Source organism: Prionailurus viverrinus, chromosome D3 (assembly GCF_022837055.1).
Source record: "Prionailurus viverrinus isolate Anna chromosome D3, UM_Priviv_1.0, whole genome shotgun sequence".
Lineage (NCBI taxonomy): Eukaryota > Metazoa > Chordata > Mammalia > Carnivora > Felidae > Prionailurus > Prionailurus viverrinus.
Window position 1 is genome coordinate 54,698,312 of NC_062572.1, and position 23,897 is coordinate 54,722,208.

Here is a 23,897-nt window from a genome sequence, read left to right on the forward strand (position 1 = left end):
TATTCTCCAGGGACCCACTCTTAGCATTCCCGTCTCACTTCCTCTGTTTCTAGCCCAGATCTCTCTGATGAAATTCAGGCCCCAAATTAACTCTCCTGAGCTTTAAACAAGGCCCAAGCCTAACTTCCTCATTAACTTCCTTATTCTCCAAATGTGATGTTTATCCTCCATTACTTGTTTCAGTTAGCAATCACCAAGCCAGAAACTTGCTCATTAACCCTGATCCCATGGTTGGCCACCACATCTAGCCGATGGCACCCCTAGAGCTTCTTTTTGGTGCCTTGTCCTCTCTCCAGTGCCACAGCCTCGGCATATGCTCTTGTCATTCCTCTTGGCCCAGGCAGAAAGCTCCTTGCTGGTCTTCCAGGTTCTAGTATTTTCCCATTTTCATCCATTTTTCCACTTCTCATCAGAATAATCTTTCTGAACACCATCTTAGTCACACTATTCATCTGCTTAAAGCAGTGGTCTTTGTTCATTTTGTTTTATCCTTTTTTGCCCCAGACCCTTTGAAAACTGCACACTCATCCTAGAGATAGGCACACAGGCCACAAATCAACCCTTTGCATATATGCTCAAGGGCCCTGCTCCCTCTGAGGCCTATCTCATGGATGCCCAGGGACTCCTGGAACCCTCATGGCCCTCAAGGCCCCTCCCCTCCCTGTCCAGCCTCACTTCCCACCCTGGTCACAGCAGACCACCCTCCATTCTCACAGAACCCTTCAGGCTCTGACACTGTTACCTCAGCTACTAGTGAACTATCTTATAAGAGCCAATTACAATGTCCCCTCTCACTGACATCTCCCTTTTCCTTTTCCTTTTCGAATGAACCATAGGTTCCCTTTCATCACATAATAACCCATTCATAGTGAGGACGCTGCTTTTCTGTGAGCGTGTTACCTGCTCTGGCTGTTAGACACAGGGCCATTCAGCTTCGTGTCTCCTCTGCCTGCCCCTGTGAACAACCCAAGGCCACTACATGTGCAGCCACGGTTTACTCGAAAATGGCTCCCATCTCTTTTTACAGTACACATGTGCATGATGGTTTGTCATAGTACATATTCTTTGAGCTTCTCTGAAGTGTACTTATCTTGTCCCTTTCTCCTGATTTTCATTTGAGTTATTGAAATTCATCTCAAAAAGTCCTTATAGCTTTTGTTATATTCCTAAGTCTAGCAACTATAGCAATTACCAAGGTTAAACCATAAAGGGAAATATTCCACAAACAGTAAGGACAAAATATATGAAAGTTACTGGAAATGTATTCTATTCAAAGAATTAAGAGATAGGAAAACTCCAGGCAAGTCTACCTTCATTTTAATGCAAAGTACACAAATGACATTTTCCCCACTCTGCTTCACTCACAAAAATCAAACCATCCACGCTAAGCGCTTGTTATTTTTTAGGTCTGGAAAAAGTGAAATTTCTACTTTACTTTGTTAGCAAGGAGAGTCTCACATAAATTTAAGAAAGCTGAAAATGGATTAGCCCTCTGGAGGATCTATAAATACTAACAGTGACAAAGAAGTCACTCATATTGTATAAATAACACACATTAAAACAGATTTTACAGGGGCGCCTAGGTGGCTCAGTTGGTTAAGCGTCTGACTTTGGCTCAGGTCATGATCTCATGATCTTTGAGTTCAAGGCCCGCATCGGGCTCTGTGCTGACAGCTCAGCCTGGAGCCTGCTTCAGATCCTGTGTCTCCCTCTCTCTCTGCCCCTCCCCCACTCATGCTCTGTCTCTCTCTGTCTCAGAAATAAACAAACATTAAAAAAAAATTATAAAATAGATTTTATGGTATAATTGACTGAATGTAAAATATTGCTGAAATCCATGAAATCCATTTTATCTAAATTCCAACTGGAAAAGCCACAAGTTTATCTCTATGGTAATCCAGTACTGGCAGTCCCATTGCTCCACTAAAGAAAAATAAAAAAGAAGCTACAGCTAGATAATCAAATGCACCAATGTTAAGCCTCAACTTCACTTTTGGTGAAAATTACAGGAAAATTAAGTATCATTCATACTTGGACAGTTTTCATCAAAGTAGATCTTCTCCCTACACGGACTTCGTTTAACTATTATTTAGGGAGATACTGCATTCAATTATTTTGTGCGATATTATAAAAAGATTTTACACTTAGGTATTTTGGTATGCCATTCTCTATTATCAGTGGGAAATAATCCTGTGAACTTAAAAAAAAAAATAGGGATACATAGCTAAGTACAAAACCCCTTAACTCCACCCATTTCTCCCAGGTTTCTCATTCCCTTGATCATCACAATGTGTAGCTCCATCAAAGCAGTGAGGAAGAAAGAGAATATCAAACTAATGTCTATCAAGCTTAAAGCACTGCTTTTTAAGACTTTTTTTTATCCTTGCAACACTGTGAAGTTGATACAATACTCCCTAGTTTACAGATAGGTAAAGTGAGGCTCTATTTTGCAGAGGTCACATGACTCAGTGAAGGGGCTCTCCTGGATGGCTCAAGTAAGGCCCTCTTGGAAGAAGCCTCATTATATTGGCTGTTCCATGGCCCCGTTCTAAGTAGTTATTTGTACATGACCAATCTTCTAACTACGACATGGGGGTGGTGCTGGACCCAAAGCCAGCAGCCCATGAGGAGGCCTTCTGTGAAAAGGTGGCTCGCCCAACCAGTGTGATCCTCTCTTGTGAAGAAGACTCTGACGGAAGCAGTGATAAGGAGCAGTAGCAGCAGGACATTCAGTGACAGGGCAGTGAGTGCGCAGCAGGCCTGACAGAGTCTCTCCAGCACCACGACAGGGACATTTACAAGTTCTGGGCTGGAGGAGAGCAGTGCTAGTAGGAAGGCCTGGCAGGCAGATGCTTTTAAACAGAGTTTAATTAGTACCCATAAAGCAGTAATTAAGAAAATGGCAACTAAACTGAGAACAGAAAGATTTCCTAAGACTGTAAACCCTTGAATATGCAAATTATGAAAATGAAATTATTGTAATCAATATTTCAACAGAACATTACTTAGTGGTTTCAGTACTGCACAGACAAAAACATTCATTTTTAGAAAACCAGGGCTATAATAACAAAGTAATGACAAATACACGGCCACAAAAATCATAGCTTCATTCTCTATTATAAGACAGCAAAGGGACAGGAAGATTCGAGTCAAGTGAGAATCTTTTTTAAAATACCCATGCCCCCTGTCAGATTAATAAAATCACTTAGAGGTTGGGACCAAGAATCACAAAAGTTCCTCAGGCCTGATATAGCCTACTCTAGGCTGGTGGCTAGAGTAGGACGTACTCTAGATTGGTGGCTCTCAAAGTGTGGCCCAAGGATCACCAGCACCCAGGAACCTGTTAGGAATGAAAATTCTCAGACCCCACTCAAGATGTATGGAGTCTGAAACTCCAAATGTGGAGCACAGCAACTTGAATTTTAAGACTATCCAGCTGATTCTGATGCACACCCAAATTTGAGACCCATGGTCTTAGATGACATTGAAAGGGGACTCTTGATTGTAAATATATAATTTCAATAATTTACCAACGATAAACTTTCAGTTTATAAATATGATAGGCAAAGGCCAATTTCTTCAAGAAAGAATACTTATGTAAAGACATAAAAAACACATTTTGATACTGAGTGCTTTAGAACCCAAGGATAAATAAGGATATTTATTCAAAAGGATATTTATTTAATTTTTTAATTACATAAAAATCAACATATAAGCTTATCTGTACAGAGCATGCTTAAAATTGGGGGAGGGGAAACATACAAAGAAAAAAATGCCAAAATGATAGCCCTGCAGCTTCTGAGTGATTATAGTGGGCTTTTTAATGATCATGTACTGTTTTCATAATTTTGAAAAAATATGTATTTTTAAAAATACATATTTTTAAAATACACCATCTTTGTTGCTATCTCATACACAAAAATTAAGTATAAAATGGTAAAACTATTAGAAGGAAATAAAAGAGTATTTGTACGGCCTTGGAGTAATATAGAAAGCTTTCTTGAGACAGAAAAAGCAAAAACTTTAACACGATTGATACACTTGAAAATATCGTAACTTTAAACTTCTATAAAACAGAAGATTCCATAAACAAAATGAAAAGACAAGCGAAGGACTGTGAAAAGCTGTTATACAATACATACAGCAGACAATAGGTCACTGTTGGAATATATGTAAAGAACTTCCATTAATCAGGACAAAAGCCCAATTAACCAATATGGAATCAATAAAGCACACAACTGAGTGAGTCACAGGAGAGAAAATTCAAAACCACTCACTAACTCATCAAAAGTTACTCAAACCCATTACTAATGAGAAAAGTGAAAATCCAAACAATGAGATGTCATTTTTTATCTAACAAATTAGAAAATATATTTTTATCACATTAGCAAAAATTTAAAAGTCTATCAATATCAAAATAGTTACATTCATGCTTTGATGTTGAGGATATAAACTGGTACAGCTCCAGGGCACCTGGGTGGTTCAGCTGGTTAAGCATCAGACTCTTGGTTTCGACTCAGGTCATGATCTCACAGTAAGTGGGACTGAGCCCCGCAATGGGCTCTGTGCTGACAGCACAGGGCCTGCTTGGCATTCTCTCTCTCCCTCTCTCTCTGCCCTTCTCTGCTCACGTGCTCTCTGTCTCTCTCTCTCAAAAATAAATAAGCATTTGAAAAAAATGAAAATAAAAATAAAAATAAACTGGTACAGCTCCTTTGGTGCAAAACCAAGCCAGCCTATGTAGCAACTCCAGTTCTAGGGATGAACCCTCAAGCATATATGTACTACATGCAGAGAAATCTGTACCATACTGCTCCCAATAACACTACTTTGTGATAGCAAAAAAGTGGAAACCATGTAAATTTCCATCAGCAGGGAAAACGGTAAATGGAATGTAGTACCCTTATTCAAACATGTACAATACAGTAATTAAGGAAAATAAGTAGATCTATATGTATCAATGTGGATAGTTCTAAAAAAATTAAGGAAGGGCGCCTGGGTGGCTCAGTCCGACTTTAGCTCAGGTCATGATCTCACGGTTGGTGAGTTTGAGCCCTGAATCGGGCTCTGTGCTGACAGCTCAGAGCCTGAAGCCTACTTCCAATTCTGTCTCCCTCTCTCTCTGCCCCTCCCCCACTCATGCTGGCTTGCTCTCTCTCTCTCTCAAAAATAAATATTTAAAAAAAATTTTTTTAATTAAGCAAGCAAATTCTAGAAATAATTGTAATCTTAAGACAATTTATATAAATTCTTAACACCTTTGAGACATTATAACTGTCTACCTATTTCTGTAAAAAAAAATTTTTAAATAACCTATAAGAACATATGTCAAACTCACAATAGAGGTTGCTTCTGGGTAAGCGATAAGCTTTTTCTTCAACTTTTCAATCTCCCTCCCACCCCAAAAAAATGCTTTGTCCAAAAAAGAAATATCAAGTAACATGCTACATAACATGAACATTAGCACCCACAGTTAATGATCTGAGCATGGTGTGCTCAAACCATATGATTTGTATTACTTTATTATAACACAAGCAAACAGTTAAGTCAAAATTAGATGACACTTACGCATATAAGGCAGTTTTTCTGGGCAGGGGAGATATGGTGAATATGTGAAGTTTTCCGGAAGATATGTTGTTGTTTGAACAAGATAATCACTTGAATTATTGCCTTCAGGATAATCTTGGAGAGAGAGAAAAAAGTTACAACCAAAAAACTGCCTTTTGCTTTGCTCCTAGTACGAAATATGTCACTACCACTGTGAGAAGGCCTACAGTATGCAATCTACAGAAGTACTTAAAAGCAATTATCTACAAAGAACTAGAGAAAAGCAAACGCAGCTGCCGTGGCTACTCTCCCATTCACCCTTCACTGCTGCTAGAAAAGACCTCTCAGCATGATTTCCCAAGGGAACTGGGGAAAAGTCTAGAGAGCAGCCTGGCCAGATCTGTGCATACATACAGAGCAGGCTTATCTGTAACCATAGGAGAACACCTGCTCCCATCCCTCCCCCGGCTGAGCAAGATCAAAAGGGAATGTGAAAGTATACCAGGGAATCCTCTCCACCGTCAAATGGCCAAGGGTATCCTGGACAACCACACCGTCACAGCACAGTGCTTCTAGTAACCACGGAGCAGAGGGGTGGGAGTAATGTTTTCTCACCACCCCACACTTAAGAAACTGAGATTTACCACTCAAGTTACTTCTGTAATATGGTCCATTTTAAATCTTTTTTTTTTTTAATTTTTTTTTTAACGTTTATTTATTTTTGAGACAGAGAGAGACAGAGCATGAACGGGGGAGGGGCAGAGAGAGAGGGAGACACAGAATCGGAAGCAGGCTCCAGGCTCTGAGCCATCAGCCCAGAGCCTGACGTGGGGCTCGAACTCACAGACCGAAAGATCGTGACCTGGCTGATGTCGGACGCTTAACCGACTGCGCCACCCAGGCGCCCCCCATTTTAAATCTTTAAATTACTCATTCCCAATAGCAGGTTGCAGTCCCTGGGGAGCTGTGAAGCTCTATCTCATGTTAGGTCCATTATTTTTAGATACTGCAAGTTATACAGCATACAGGGCACTAGTTAGGGTGCCACAGTCAAATGGTAAGTTCAAATCCTTGCTCCAAAATGCCCTAGCTTTGTGGCACAGGGCAAGACAATGTAGTTTCCCACCTATGCCTACCTCATGTAGCCATTTTCAGGTTTCAGTTAGAGAAATGCTCAGAACAATCTGGAGCCCATATATATATTCACTGACTAGAGCTATGAGTGACTGGTTCAGAGATGTGCATGTGACTTAACCTGGGGCAGTTAGAACCTTAGGAATTTTGAGCTTGGAACCAAAGAGATCATGTTTCGGCCCTTTCTGTAACAAGGTTCTGAGATTCAGGCCTGAGAACCATGACCTCTATGTAAAATGAGGCCAGTCTAAGAGAATGAGACCAACACGCAGTAAGAGACAAGACTCGGAAACAGCTGATCAAACTACTGTCTGTCTCCTAGGTCATAAACCGTGTCCCCACAGGAAATGAAGCTCTAGCAGACACTTTAGGAAAATGCAAAGATATTCTCTCAATCTCCAGTAATCTGCTCTGTTGAAAGAGTTATTCCTATCTGAACTGGTCTGCATGAAAAGAGAGAAGAAAGAGGAGAAGAGGCATGTGACTGCAAAAAGAGGCCTGTCAGTGACCAGCAAGCAAAAGGCGAAAGGTAAAAATCACATACCTCACTAAACTGGAAAAGCTAAACCCTCTCACTGTGGAAAAATGGTAGAATCCTGGCAGTTGAATATGAATTATATTAGAATAATCAAATACCAAACACCTGCATACTTTTTGCCTAACATAGATATTCACTCATCATCAAAATGAATTTGACAAGGGATGCAGCCTGGGCTCCAGGATGGCACTTCCGAGCAAAGAGACTCTCCCCACCCCCAGGCACACCTGCTGGACGGGACCCTGCAGAGGCTGCAAGAGGAGGTATAAGGGGATCTGGTACCAAGGAGAAGACAGAAGCTGGAGGAGAAGGTCCAATTCTAAAGGACTACATGGAAATCCCAGTTAGGAATTTGGCAGGGCACGGGGAAGGTTTTAAGGGAAGTGCATTTACTGCCAGGAAACCCCATGATAAGATGTACAACTGCTAAGGCCTATTCCACTAGGAAGCTGGAAAGCCCCAGCGACAGAATCCTCCCAATGCCCCTCTCCAGAGGAGCCCTGGAAAGCACTCAACAAAGAAAATCCTCCAACCCAAAGGGGAGGGGGCGTTTAGTGGACATTAATTGTTTTGTAAGCCCAGGGACACACCAAGAGCATTGAGACCCCTCTAGCAGTCCACACCCTATATGTCCCCCATATATATCTGAATGATTTAAGATACTGAACATAAAACAAGTGTAAGTCCATTAAAGTTCTGATTCTTTCCTTAAGATGCTTTTTTTTTAAATTTTTTTTTTAACGTTTTTATTTATTTTTGAGACAGAGAGAGACAGAGCATGAACGGGGGAGGGTCAGAGAGAGAGAGGGAGACACAGAATCTGAAACAGGCTCCAGGCTCTGAGCTGTCAGCACAGAGCCCGACGCAGGGCTTGAACTCACGAACCGCGAGATCATGACCTGAGCCGAAGTCGGACGCTTAACCGACTGAGCCACCCAGGCACCCCTCCTTAAGATGCTTTTTAAAAAATATATCCAGATATAGATCAAATTTCAAGTTATATTCAAAAAACTTTTCTTCATTTATGGGGACTCGTACTATAGTAGGCATTTACTATACACTATGCATTTGTAGGAGCTAAAAACAGCAGATAAATAAGGTTGTCCCTGGCCTTTATGTGTTCAGAAGATTCATTTTCTTATAATCCTGAGGCAGATAAATATTAACATTCTCAAAATTCCCAAGCAATTTCTTCATGTCATGTAGTTAACTTTAAATAAGAGTATTTTCTTATTGTGCATAATTTATTATTTCTTGTTACTAATGTCTGGCTCCTTCTTTTAGCCACATGCTATGATTCCAAAAATCTACATCCAACTCACAGAAGTTATAAGCTCTCTAGACATTTCTGTAAAACAAACTGTTAATGATAGCTCCCCCTGGGAAGCCTGGTGGCAACAGGAGGTCTGGAGGATTGTTTCACTTTTTATTTTAGTGCTAGAATGACTGAGTCTTTTGCAAAGTACCCTTGCATCATTTTTTAAAGGACCATTAAAAATAAAACAAACCTCAAAGACACACAACAGGAATATATTCACTTCCTTTAAACACAAAGTTTTGGAGCTAAACATGTTATTCTTGGCCACATCATCACAAATGATCATAAGGGTCTCAACTCATTGCCAGACTTACAGAAAAGTCTCCGCACCCCTTGAGTACTGCGTCCAGTGGGACTTATGTCATCCCAATGTATTATGTATAAATCCATCCACTCAACCCCTGCCACTAGTCTGAATATCTTTTTTTTGAAATCAAATTGCCTTTGATTTCCAGTAGCTAATAAAGTACCTACAACATGGTAAAAAAAATTACTGTAAATGAACACCTCACAACTGATAATACAGCCAACAATTTAAGCTTTTGGAGACTATACTGTAATAAACCCACAAAATCATTATTCCCATAAAAGTGCTTAGGTCCATCAAGTAGAACCACTGCTTTCAAAATCAGGAGCAGTTTTAAAAGGTTATGCACGATAGATGCAGTTGAGACTGATCTACCACAACTGCTGTAAAATATAGACATTATTTCATCTAATGAATGGATGGATGAAAACACAATGAGTTCTGGGCCCCCAGCCTTCTTCCTCTCTTCTAGAGCCACACCTGAAGGAAAGAGAGACACAGAATGAAAACTGCTGGGCAGGTCCCCTCCTCAGCTCTCATAGGACCTTATGACTAATGGAAAAAGGACCCTCAAGGGCGTAGTTTTTCCCACAAACGGCAGCTTAAAACAGGTACAGAAACTCAGTGAGAGTTCTAGCCTGTTTACCACTGCCTTATGGTATGTTGCCTGTGGCGTCTCAGACCCTGCATCTATCAAACGAGGAAGTGTGCTGGGTTATTTCTAACAAACCTACCACTTCTAACGCTGCATGACAACTATCCTCTGCTTCGGTAATTATTCACTGATTACATCTTGTTTTCTAAACTTGACTAACTCTGTAGCTATAAGGCAAAGCATCATTTGATCATGAGAGTGTGTAATTTCTTTACAAAAGTATTACATACAGTATGTATTTATATTTGGTGCTTCAGAAAGCCAGGTAAGAGGTTAAAAACCCTTTTCTGAAATCAAATGTGTGCTTAGAAATATCACAATCTATTTGCGATCAAGTGTTAAATTTTAAATGAGCCAGTACATGTTAATCGATTTTCCCCTAGAGTTCAGTTAGCTCTTTGTACACCTTATTGGCCATTATCTCCTTTTTGCAGATTATATCTGTATGTCTGTGCAGAAATAAACTGCATTATATTGGTGCACCTGGATGGCTCAGCCGGTTAAGCATCTGACTCTTGATTTCCACTGAGGTCATAGTCTCAAGGTCATGGGATTGAGCCCTGGGTCAGACTCTGTGCTGAGCATGGAGCCTGTTTGGGATTCTCTCTCTCTCTGCCCCTCACCCACTCACACACGCCCGTGCTTGCACGTGCACACACGCACACACTTTCTCTCTCCCAAAATGAATAAACTTAAAAGAAAAGAAATAACAGTATTGTAAATAACCATGTATGCTTCCATTTCTCCCAAAAGCCTAGAGATCCTCATACAAAGGGAGGATATTGTTCTTAATGTTGTATCTCCAGTATCTAGTGAAGTACACTAACTATACCAATTGTTCAATATCAGTGAACATGGCAAAAGCCTCACAGTTGCCTACTCAAACTCCGTTTTCTCTTTCTCCTTAGGTAACAGAACCCCAATTTCATTCAAAGCACCGTATCCAGCTCAAAGACTGTAATTTATAGCCCGTTATAACAAAGTCCTGGCCAACGAGATTTAAACAAAGATGGCATGTGAAACTTCTGGGAAGTCTCCTTAAAAGGGTCCCTCTGTTCTTCCCTCTTCCTTTCTTCCTTCTTACTGACCCAAGTACAAATATAAGGACCGGGGCCCTATAACAACCTCAGACTTAAAACTCTGTGACAGAACAGAAGATGGAAGGTGTGTGACGACACTCTCCACCACAGCCACAGATAGCCAACTTCCAGACATAAGAATATAAAGCCTCATGTGCTTAAGCCACTGCAGCCGGGTCTTTCTTATGACCAATCCCGATCTGTAGCTGATACAATGACTGTCCCCAGAGAACAGTGTTACCACCAGTGAAGGAACCATGTGAAAAGTTTTCAAAGGTTGACAAAAGTAAGCCAACTCTTACCAAAGCTGGCATTGGTTGTTGGGTCACTATTGAAAATAAGAGATGGAAGGGGCACCTGCGTGGCTCAATCGGTTGAGTGTCCAACTTCGGCCCGGGTCATGATCTCATAGTTTGTGAGTTCGAGCCCTGCGTCGGGCTCTGTGCTGACAGCTCAGAGCCTGGAGCCTGCTTCAGATTCTGTGTCTCCCTCTCTCTCTGCCCCTCCCCCACTCATACTCTGACTCTCTCTCTCTCTCTCTCTCAGAATAAGTAAACATTAAAAAAAATTTTTTTTTAAAGAAAGAAAATATGAGATGGCAAAGGGGAAAAGAGGATTTCCCCATTTCTTTCTTGTCTTCCAGTTGTGGGGTCTTGACTCAGTAATAAATTCTCTTAATCAAGCTCAATGTTCTCACATAAAACTTATTCGTGCCCCAGGAAAAGAACCTGATCATGCACAGAAGTCCAGCACTCCCTTATATGAATACAGTAACCTAAAGATGCTGAGTATTTCTGTTCAGTGGAGTGAACTTTTAGTGAACACTTTCACAATCAACTTATTCAACCAGAACAAGTCCTAAAGAAGCTTTTATAATGTTTAAACTGCTCCTAACATTGACCTACTACTCAGAAGACCAATTAAAGCAGAAGACCAGTTAACAAGATTTTTACTATACTATTAAAATTCTTTCTAAGAAATTTCTTTAAAGTTAAAAGGGAGAAAACAAGAGTGTTTTGATTTGTGACATCATCAAACAAATCAGGCAAATGGCTAGAATGGATTTTGCAGAAGCACGTGTGAAATTAAATTAAGAATCAATATGATACAGTCTTGAATTTTTTAGAAGCGTAAAACTATTACCCACCTTAACAGACATTTTAAGAAGATCTATGGTTGGAAGATAGGGACTTCCTATTAAGAGAGAGAGAGAGAGAGAGAGAGAGAGAGAGAGAGAGAGAGTGTGTGTGTGTGTGTGTGTGTGTGTGTGTGTGTGTGTGTATCTGCCTCTTGTTCACAATGGCACATTGGAGAACTACTGACATAAATTAAATCTTTTTTTTTTAATGTTTATTTATTTTTGAGAGAGACAGAGACAGAATGCGAGTGGGTTGGGGCAGAGAGAGAAGGAGACACAGAATCTGAAGCAGGCTCCAGGCTCTGAGCTATCAGCACAGAGCCCGACGTGGGGCTCAAACTCACAAGCTGTGAGATCATGGCCTGAGCTGAAGTCGGACGCTCAACCGACTGAGTCACCCAGGCGCTCCAAATCTTTAATTTTAACTGCTTAAAATGAGAATATAGAGGATGCAACAAGTGACAATGAATCATTAAAACCTTTAAGTAACCTCTAATAACACTTTAGGAGACACCGCAGAAACTCTGCCACATGGGGGCATGAGCATTCTTCCACAGTAGTTAAAGCTATTTACATCAAGTCTACCTTCATTAAAGCACTACTTGGGCATATTACTTAAGTTTTAACCAAATGTGATTGTGATGGAGAGTCTACTTCCAAATAATATTTTTAAAGAAGAACAGCTAGCTACGGATTTCCAATCTTCAATAATTTCTCCTGAAGCCCCCTTAAAAAGCCATACAATTATTAAGAATCTTCTGCAATTAAAAACAGTAAGTATTTTCTAGACATAGTTGAAAACCATTTTAGGAGTCAGAATGGGCATAAAGAGAGACAGCAAAAGGACTAATATGGATAAACTACTCTCTCTGTGGTTAATTCCTCTTGACAATAGGTGAATTGGAAAAGCTTTTTGCATTTTATGTTTGCAAGAATTAAGTATCTTTGGACAAAACCCCCGTCCCGTCTGTGAGAACACTTTTACATATCCTAAAACATGGGACAGCCCTGGCTCATGCAGTACAAGAACCTCCCCGCAGTCAGTAGGAGACACCTTCATCATTAACAGAGTTACTTAGAGACAAAACCAGAGGCTGCGAGACTTGGTTTACCTCTTTTCGCTACAAACGTTGAGAAACAGAAGGAGAGCAGGAGGAAGCAGCTAGCCATCTCACCTGTACCGTTGAGTGTGGTGTTCTTGTTTGTGTACAGCCTGATCATATGTCCTATGGTTTTCACATTTTCTCTCAACATTATTCCTCGAGCTTGTACCATGAAGAGATACGTGTTGGCTACAAAAGAAAAAAGATGAAGTATCATGACTCAGTATGCTTTTGTTTTTAATTTAATAAAATAATAGTCAGAATGAGGAACTGTCCAACAAACCCCAACTGACTCAATCAGCATGTCCAAAGAGAAAACAGAAATATAAAATGATTACTTCCCATTATCAAAAACTTATAAAAACAGGGGTGCTTGGATGGCTCAGTGGGGAGAGCATGGGATTCTTGATCTCAGGGTTTTAAGTTGGAGCCCCAAGTTAGGAATAGAGATTTCTTAAAAAAAAAAAAATTAAAAAAAAACAACAAACAAAAACATAAAACAAACTGCTTTTTTTAAACAATAAAAATGAAAAATGTAAGTAGTGATGTCCATCAAATAGAATGAGACTAACTGAATATCATAATTCCTTTATTCATAAATTATTTTCTACCATAAAATATACTTAGAAATTTCAAAAAAGGCATTTTACTACAAATATACAATCACATAATATACTTTCTCTAATTCTATATTAATTCCCTCAAATCAAAACTCCAACAAAGGCAAGCATTCCTTTATCTAATCATAAATATATCATAAATCACCACATCTAGTGTGAATATGAATCTCACAATAGATCTTGCAAATTCTCAGTGTCTTTGGGGAAGGAGAGTTAGGGGGCAGAATGACCTAGAATCAATACCTATTTTGGTAATTTCTCTCTACTGAGTTAATTTCTTGGAACGTTTACACTCCCTTTGAATCACAAATCTACCTACCAGGATTGTAAAAGCAGACACAATCAAAATCAATGTGCATTTTCAAGTTGGTACATTTAATTCTTAGTGGTTAAGTGCTTCGAACTAGGCCCCAAATTTCTTCCTTTGGGAGAAACTGGTAAATTGACCAAGATTACAAAAATCTCTGCCTTTAAGAGATGCCAGGCCTCTTCACAGAGGCACAGAAGTAATCAAAAGATCCTTTCTTTGTCAGTCCTGATTCTACAAGCACAATGCAGGCATAACTTTGGACAGCTCACCGAATCTTGGCTTCCTCCCCTAAAAAAGGCAGTACTGCCCTGGCTGTTCTCTAAAGCCCCTTCTTCTCTAAATTCTCCAAGCATACGGCCAAAACATCATGAACTCCACACAGTCAAAGGGAGGAGGATCATTTTCATGGCAAAACCAAAAAACTGCAAGGTTCACCTAATGACTCCTAGGATTTTAAAATAAGCTGACCCTGAACACTGTAATGACACTCTCAAAAAATGAATACCAAGTGAAAAAATCTTAAATGCCAACTAATTTTCTGGGTCTCATTCTACTTCCTTGAGATGATACAAAGAGATGAGCAAAATGTAATGTTTACTACCTCTTTTCCCATTTTTTATGTAAATGTTAATTTGCTCGAAATACAAAGGAGCAAAGTAAATAAAACTAGTAGAGAACAGAGTAAAATAACACTCTCCTCTTACCTTCAATCTGTAACAGAGACAGAAACAGAAATCCAAGCTTCACATAAGTTTTACCTCAATCATTTTAAGAGCATGTCTACATCCTCTCTAGAAAGCAGTCCTATAATTATATATATATAACTCATTTAGGCTTGAATTTATTACACCTGTGGGTTTACAAACACAAGTTTTTATTACATTTTTGCCCTTCAGTGGACTTTAAAAGAAAGAAGAAAAGAAAACAAAGTGCAAAATGAAAACAAAAGAATAGCCAACCAAAACAAATGTAGGAAAACAAAACTTCAACTGAATTGATACAGGGAAAAACCATCAAATAGAAAACTAATACCAACTGGTTTTCAACACCCTGGATCATTTAAACTTGAACTTACATAGGAAATTTATTGTCCGTGATGTAAATACCTTGTAACACTTGTTCCATACCAAACTGTCATGAAGCAGCAGGACTGAGGCCCCTGTCAAAGTCTTAGTCTCCAGGAAACAGTACTGAGCCTAAGCAAGGATATGCTAGTAAGAATGTAGATGCACTAACATGTGTCCTAGAAATGGAATTTTTTTTTAACTACATTGCTTTTACTTTTAACACACCAACTCATATACAGAAAATTGACATCTTGAAGCCAAGTCAGATTTAAGCAGCAAGGAAAACATCTGGTATAGAAAAGAAACATCAAAGTCAAATGATCCTAAAAACTTCAAAACATCAGGTAACAAAACTGCTAAGGAACATTAAAAAATAAAAATAAAAAATAAAAAATAAATGCCTGCCGGCAACTGTGACAAAGGTGAACCATTTACTGAAAGAATGCATTTACTACTCGTTAGATGGATAGAGAAAAAAATTCAGGAAAGCAAGACACCAAGCCCTCCAAATGGAAAATCTATTAGTTTGTCTTAAATCATTTACAGCTAATTGAGTTACATTCCTTAGGTTAATGGTCCTCGTGGGTTTAATCCCCAAAGATCAAAATCCATTAGGGAATGGAGCTGTTTTGTTTAGAGTTGTCATTAATGGGAAGAATGCAAGGTGTCAAAGTATTGCAAGGCACACTAAACCAGCATGAGAATGGTTCCAACTACCTGATTTCCAAACACCCTACATTATTAACCACACTCAAATAACCATATGACTGCTAATTATCACAAATATAAAATGGAATATCTTACTGGCAAACCAACAAATTCGACAAAATCCTCTTCTAAAATTTCTATTCCAAGGGTAAGAAACTGCATTTCAGAAAACAAATAGGAAAATCTCTCTCAGCTTTGCCCTTTGGTCTTGAGACAACTCAGAAATACACTAAAAACTACCACTGCTTAATTAAAATCATGCCCTGTTCTCTAGTTAATTTACTATTTGCCTCTGCTTTATGAGACAAATTTATTTACATTGTTCTGCTTTTGGGGTGGGGAGGGGGTACCTATAACTTAAAAACAAAAAAACTTCAAAAATCAACAGTTTACAACTTCCAGACATCTCACCCTGGGTTTGCGAGGCAGGAAATTTATGAACTTGCCTCATTCTCAACATCAGAAAACTAAGGAATGTACTGTGTCTCCCCATCTCTTTCCACATCCAGCTTTGTTCAGTGAAAAAAGTATTCAGTATTCAGTGAAAAAAGACAAGGAGTATGTGCCAGTCTGCACTGATCTGGAAACGTTTCCTGAGCTTCAAAGGCCTCAAACACAATATCCCCTACCTTGCGACACGCTAGCACAGATCCTTTAACAGAAAGTAACCCAGTGAAGGAGATTATGTGAGTTAGGTACATTTTAAGTGTAGCACTGGAGCTAAGAAAGAGGTGCAAGAAATACAACTTGGGGTGACAGTATTTAAGAGTGGGAATTGGGGCGCCTGGGTGGCTCAATTGGTTAAGCGGCCAACTTCAGCTCAGGTCATGATTTCACAGCCCATGAGTTCCAGCCCCGCTTTGGGCTCTGTGCTGACGGCTCAGAGCCTGGAACCTGTTTCAGATTCTGTGTCTCCCTCTCTCTGACCCTCCCCCGTTCATGCTCTGTCTCTGTCTCAAAAATAAATAAACGTTAAAAAACATTAAAAAAAATAATAAGAGTGGGAAATATGGCAGTGAATTACTGTAAGAAAAATGATCCAGAGAAGAGATAAATTCAGATGCATGGAGAGAGACCGCAAATAGGGTCACATAGATAAAAGATCCCAAGATGAATTAGTCTGAGCTTGAACACAGTGCAGGAGAAAGAGGAAATGGTCAACTATATCAAATGCCAGGAAGGCTAAGAAGAAAAACTAAAAAGAATAGCTTGGGGTGCCTGGGTGGCTCAGTCAGTTAGGCATCCTGCTCTTGATTTCAGCTCAGGTCATGATCTCGCGGTTCGTGAGATTGCACCCTGCATCTGTCCACATGGAGCCTACATGGAATTCTCTCTCTCTCACTCTCTGCCTCTCCCCCCATCAAAATAAATAAAGAAACTTAAAAAAAAAAATAACAGCTTAAAAAAGTAAAACACTAATATTCAGTACATACTCTTTACCAGGAATCCTTAGAAGAGCTTCACATACACTAACCGAATTAATCCTTACAAGCAACCATACAAGATAGGTACTAATATCATTCCCATTTTACAGAGTAAAAAAAAAAAAAAAAAAAAAGAGACATGGTTAAGTAATTTGCTCAAGGTCACACAGTTATCAGGTGGTGGTGGAGGCAGAATTCAAATCCCAGCAGTTTAGTTCTTTACCACCATACTATTTAGCCTCTTAAAAATGCTATTAGGAGGGGCGCCTGGGTGGCGCAGTCGGTTAAGCGTCTGACTTCAGCCAGGTCACGATCTCACGGTCCGGGAGTTCGAGCCCCGCGTCGGGCTCTGGGCTGATGGCTCAGAGCCTGGAGCCTGTTTCCGATTCTGTGTCTCCCTCTCTCTCTGCCCCTCCCCCGTTCATGCTCTGTCTCTCTCTGTCCCAAAAAAAAAAAAAAAAAATGCTATTAGGAGATCACTGTCAATCTTTTAAGAGAAGAGTTTCTGGGAAGCAATGGAAACAAAAGGCAAACAGGAAAGAGTAAAGTGGGTAGTGGCAAAGTGAAAACAATTTTCAGAGAAAATTGTGAGAGCAAAGTCAAGGGAAAGTGGGTTTTGTTTTTTAGAATAGGAGAAACCTGAGCATGACTGTGGCCTAAGTAGAGGGAAGAAAAAGTACATTTAAATTTAAGGCACAAAAAGAAGTAAGAGGAAGGACAGGAAGGCACATTTCCACTGATGGGACGGTGTACGTAGAGGCTGTGGGGTACACAGGTGTTGAGCATATCCAGGAGTAAACAACCCAACTTGAGTAGAGTTTGGAAGCAATGGAAAATAATTTGTAAAGGTCCACGTGGATGGATGGTGTGGGGGGAAAAAAAAAACACAGAAGAAAAAAGGGGAGCGGACTTGAGGTCATTGTGAAGATGAGAAGTAATGTTAACAATGGTGAGAAAGTGCCAGAAGTATAAGGTTAGGAAGACTGTGGACTAGGGAGGTGCAAGGGAGAACAGGTCACAGCTATGGGGACTTGGCACATGGGAGGATGGAAGACAAGGACCAGACTGCCTGATGGCCACCAAGAGAGACGTCAGTGGGATAGGAGGTGGAGCTGGAAGATTCTGAACTGATGCAGGCATATCTCAGAGACACTGCTGCAGTGGTCTGCTGCAGACCACCACAATAGATTTTTTTAATTAATTAATTTACTAATTAATTAATTAATTTATTTTACTATAATAAATCAAGTCAAACAAACGTTGTCACTTCCCAGTGCGCCCAAAAGCTACACTTGCACTGTACTCTAAGTGTGCAACAGCTTTATGTCTTAAAAAGTAATGTACATACCTTTTTTTTTTAATGTTTATTTATTTTTGAGACAGACAGACAGAGCACGAGCAGGGGAGGGGCAGAGAGAGAGAGGGAGACACAGAATCCGAAGCAGGCTCCAGGCTCAGAGCCCGAAGTGGGGCTCGAACCCATGAAGCACGAGATCACGACCTGAGCTGAAGTCGGATGCTCAACCGACTGAGCCACCCAGGTGCCCCAAAAAACAATGTAATACCTTAACTAAAAAATACTTTATTGCTAAAAAATGTTAATCATCATCTGAGCTTTCAGCAAGTAATAACCTTTTCGCTGATGGAGGGTCTTGCCTCAAAGTTGATGGCTGCTGACTGATGGGGTGGTGGTGCTGAAGGCTGGGATGGCTGTGGCAATTTCTGAAAATAAAACAACAACCAAGTTTGCCACATCAAATGATTCTTCCCTCCACGAATGATTTCTCTGGAGAACGTGATGCTGTTTGCTAGCATTTTATCCATAGTAGAACTGCAAAACTGGAGTCAATCCTCTCAGACCCTGCCACTGCTTAATGAACTAAGTTTATGTAATATTCTAAATCCTCTGTTGTCATTTCAGCAATCTTCACGGCATCTTCACCAGCAGATTCCATCTCAAGAAACCACTTTCTTTGTTCATCCATAAAAAGCAACTCCTCACCCGCTCGAGTTTTATCATGAGATTGCAGCAAATCAGTCACATGATCAGACTCCACTTGTAACTCTAGTTCTCTTGCTATTTCCACCACATCTACAGTGACTTCCTCCACTGAAGTCCTGAACCCCTCAAAGTCATCCATGAGGGTTAGAATCACTTTCTTCCAAACTCCTGGTAATGCTGATATTTGGACCTCTTCCCCTCCATAAATGTTCTTAATAGCATTTAGAACGATGAATCTTTTCCAGGTTTTCAATTTACCTTGCCCAGATCCATCAGAGGAATCACTATGTATGGCAGGTAAAGCTTTATGAAATGTATTTCTTAAATAATACTTGAAAGTCAAAATGGCTCCTTGACCCATGGGCTACCGAACGGATGCTGTGTCAGCAGGCATGAAAATACTAACTAACTTCATTGTATATCTCCATCAGAGCTCTTGAGTAAAGGTACCTTGTCAATGAGCAGAAATATTTTGTAAGAAACCTTTTTTTCTGAGTAGGTCTCAACAGTGGACTTTAAATATTCAGTAGTAAACCATGCTGTAAACAAATGTGCTCTCATCTAGGTTTTGTTGTTCCATTTCTAGAGCACAGGCAGAGTAGACTCAGCATCATTCTTCAGGGTCCTAGAATTTTGGGAATGGCAAATGAGAGATGGTTTCAATTTAAAGTCACCTGCTACATTAGCCCCTACCTAACAAAAGTCTGCCTGTCCTTTAAAGCTTCGAAATCAGGCATTGACTTCTCTTCTCTAGCTATAAAAGTCCTAGACGGTGTCTTCTTCCAATAGAAAGCTGTTTTGTCTATACTGGGTGTCTGTTGTTTAGTGGAACCACCTTCACTAATTAGCTAGACCTTCTAGATAAGTTGCTATGGCTTCTACACCAGCACTTGCTGCTTCTCCTTGCACTGCCGTGTTACAGAGACAGCTTCTTTCCTTAAACCTCATGAACCAACCTCTGCTAGCTTCCAACTTTTCTTCTGCAGCTTCCTCACCTCTCTCAGCCTTCCCATAATTGAAGAGAGTTAGGGCCTTGCTTTGGATCAGCTCGGCCTTCAGGGAATGTTGTGGCTGGTCTGATCTTCTATCCAGACCACTAAAACTTTTTCCATTTCAGCAATAAGATTGGGTCACCTTCTTATCATTCATGTGTTCACCGGAGTAGCACTTTTAATTTCCTTCAAGAACCATTCTTCTGGGGGCACCTGGGTGGCTTAGTCAGTAAAGCATCCAACTCATTGATTTCAGCTCAGGTCATGATCTCACAGTTCATGAGTTCAAGCCCCACGTTGGGCTCTGTGCTGACAGCATGGAGCCTCCTTAGGATTCTGTGTCTCCTCTCTTTGCCTCTCCCTACTTGTCCTTGCATGCACACACATGCTCTCTTTCAAAAATAAACAAACTTTATGGGGTGGCTGGGTGGCTCAGTCAGTTAAGTGTCCGACTTTGGCTCAGGTCATGATCTCACGGTTCATGAGCTCAAGTCCCACGTTGGGCTCTGTGCTGAGCATGGAGCCTGCTTTGGATTCTGTGTCTCCTCTCTCTGCCCCTTCCCTGCTCGTACTCTCTGTCTCTCTCAAAAAATAAATAAATAAAACATTAAAAAATAAAAAAATAAAATAAAATAAAATAACCTTTCCTCTGCATTCACATCTTGGCTGTTTGGTGCAAGAGAGCTTTCCACCTGTCTTGGCTTTCGACATCCCTTCCTCACTAAGCTTATTCATTTCTAGCTTTTGATTTAAAGTGAGATGTGCAACTCTTCCTTTCACTTGAGCACCTAGAAGCCACTGTAGGATTATTAATTAGCCTAATTTCAATATTGTTGTGTCTCAGGAAATATAAGGAGGCCCAAGGAGAGGGAGACTGACTGGGAAGGGTCAGTCAGCAAAGTGTCAGAACACGCACATTTATTGATTATTAAGTTTGCTGTCTTAAGTTTGGGTTCATGACACCCAAAACAATTACAATAGTAACATCAAAGAACACAAATCACCATAACAGATATAATAATAATGAAAACGTTTGAAATATAGTGACAATTACCAAATGTGACACAAAGACATGAAGTGAGCAGATGCTGTTGGAAAAATGGTGTCAACAGACTTTCCCGACGCAAGATTGCCACATTCAATTTGTAAAAAATGCATTATCTGCAAAGCACAATAAAGTGAAGCATAATAAAATGAGGTACGCCTGTACTAATTGCCAAAATCATCCCAGGATGCAGAATGTTGGGGGCATAAGCTTCTAAAGAGAAGAGAAGTGAATGAACATTTATTGAGTACCTACATTGGTCAAGCTACCTGCTGTATACAAATATATGTAAATATATATACATATAACTATATTTAATTCTTTTTTTAGTTTTTTTAATGTTTATTCGTGAAAGAGACACACAGCATGAGTGCGGGAGGGGCAGAGAGAGAGAGAGAGAGAGAGAGAGAGAGAGAGAGAGAAAGAGACTGAATCCAAAGCAGGCTCCAGGCTCCAAACTGCCAGCACAGAGCCCAACGCAGGGTTCGAACCCATGAACCGCAAGATCATGACCTGAGCCAAAGTCGGACACCTAATCAACTGAGCCACCCAGGCGCCCATGATTATATTTAATTCTTAAACTGCCTGTATGTATCAGGTTGAACGGAGACCCCCCCCAAAAGATAATGTGCACATCCTAATTCCCAGAAGCGGTGAAAATGTTATCTTATTTGGAAAAGGAGTCTTTGCAGATGTAATTAAGGATCCTGAGATGAGGAGATCATCCTGGATTATCCGGGTGGGCATAAAATCCAATGACAAATGCATGGACAAGAAAAGGGCAAGGGATCATTTACACACACACACACACACACACACACACACACACACACACACACAGAATAAAGAAATGTAAAGATGGAAGCAGAGACTGGAGTGATGTGGCCACAAGCCTATGAAGACAAAGAATGCCAAGAGGCACCTGAGGCTGGAAGAAGGAAGGAAGGATTCTCCTCGAGAGCCTCCAGAGGGAGCACAGCCCTGACAACACTTGATTTCAGACTTTTGGTCCCCAGGACCGTGAGATAATAAATTTCTGTTGCTTCAAGCCACTCAGGGTGTGGTAATGTGTATAACGGCCATAGGAAACTAATACACTACCACAAGGCATGGGTACAATTTTCCCCATCATAAGATCCAAAAACAAACTCAGAAGCTACATAGGTAGGTATTAAAAACTGGGATTCAAGGACAGGTCTGAAGGACTCTGAGGGGCAGCAAAGTGTTAGAAGCAATGGTTGAAAGTCATAGAGCAGAGGGAGGGGCAAAAAAGAAAAAAAAAGAAAAATCTTCAATGTAAGAAGTTCTAAGGGGAGTGAGAAGGGATCAACCAGATTCCAACTAGTGCAAGGAAGAAGAGGAAGAAATCAGAAGGGGCACTTATAGTTTCCCATATTATCTACAGAACACATAAAGAATTGAACAATGTGGAAAAAAGAAAAATACTGCTTATATTACACCCCTTGATATTAGTACAGATATCTGAATCAGATAGCTCTGAATTTCTAAGAACTCACAATAATCTTCTAAGTATCTATTTCAGATGCTTAAAGGTTTTCTTCTTCCCACATCTAGCCCTTGTTCAACAAATTCCCAGAAATTACTCATCCAAGATGGTAAAGCTAAACATATTATCTCTGTTAATAACGTTGTAAACCCCAGAACTAGGCCAGATAATATGTGAAATATTGTTCATACTTTGTCTAGGACCAAAGTACTGCCTGGGTTAAAAACAAAAAAGCAACAAATTTCTAGGTTGTGCCAGACTGTGAGACAAACAATTCACTTTATGTCAAGGTACTATTTAAGCAGAGTACCTCACCATGGTGATGATAATTCAAAGCCAAGTATGGGCTCAAGGAAATCTGTAGTGCAAATAATTACCAACCTACAATAACTTCCTCCCCATCTTTCAAGTGAGTCATGGGCTGACTAACGAATAAAGAGAATGAAAGACTTCTTCTGCATTCAGAATCCCATTTTATCAAGGAATAATGAATTCGGTGGTTAGACAAGGTACAGATCTATTTCAGATCTTAGCCAACAGCTACAGCTTTGCTGATGTAGACACTAAAAATTAACAAGAAATTCTTTACAACTGGTGCTTTTACCACTTCCACTCTGCAATTTAGCAGTCTTAAGTTATTTCTGGAGATTATTTATGTTTGAATACTGATCAAAATTAAATATTTTTAAATAAAATTGGACTTTCCCAACAGTCTTAAAGACGTTCAGGGTGGAGACATGTGTTTGTTCAACACATATTTACTGAACGCTTACCATTTGCCAAGCAGTACCAGAAATTAAGGGGTCAGGGAGGTTCCTTTGTAAAAACCAAAATCCTAAAGCAGCATGAACTACCTAAAACATCAGAAGTACTTTGGCAGATCATCAGTGAAGCCTCGTTTAAACTCAGCTGATAATTCTAAAAATAGACTCTGAACCTAGCAATATGAAAACACTAACACAAGATATCAATCTGCACTGACATTTCTTAGTTGACTGGTGTTCACTTAAAATAGACACACATTTCTTTAAAGCACAAACAAAAGTTAAGCATTATGCACCACATTGTAGGAAAGGAAAATTAGGAGGAAATGAGGGAATCAGGGAAGAAAGAATGTATCCAATTAAATAGATTTTTTGACCTAATCGGTAAGGAAACTTATCTAATGAAATTACAGACTAAAAGATCAAACCATAAACAAACAGCCAGGCAACATTATTAAATTTTTGAAAATTAATGATTTCAGAATACATAAGGTGAATGTGAAATGAATCTTTACTGAAGAATTCTATCATGTGGGGCGCCCGGGTGACTCAGTTGGTTAGGTGTCCAACTTTTGATTTCAGTTCCGGTCGTGATCTTACAGCTCCGCACTGACGGCACGGAGCGTGCTTGAGATTCTC

General features: G+C 40.0%; 1 protein-coding gene across 4 annotated transcripts in view; it reads right to left on the reverse strand.

The window, feature by feature from the left end:
• Positions 1-23,897, reverse strand: part of B4GALT6 (beta-1,4-galactosyltransferase 6) — a 70,060-nt gene that overhangs the window by 33,796 nt on the left and 12,367 nt on the right. For 3 of the 4 annotated variants that reach the window (XM_047828451.1, XM_047828449.1, XM_047828450.1), the window contains 2 exons: positions 12,892-13,008; positions 5,569-5,682 (listed from right to left, as the gene is read on the reverse strand). In XM_047828451.1, the coding sequence (XP_047684407.1) occupies positions 5,569-5,682; positions 12,892-13,008 (231 nt within the window). Of the gene's footprint in view, positions 1-5,568; positions 5,683-12,891; positions 13,009-23,897 lie in introns of those variants that run through there. The other variant, XM_047828453.1, reaches the window with a different exon arrangement.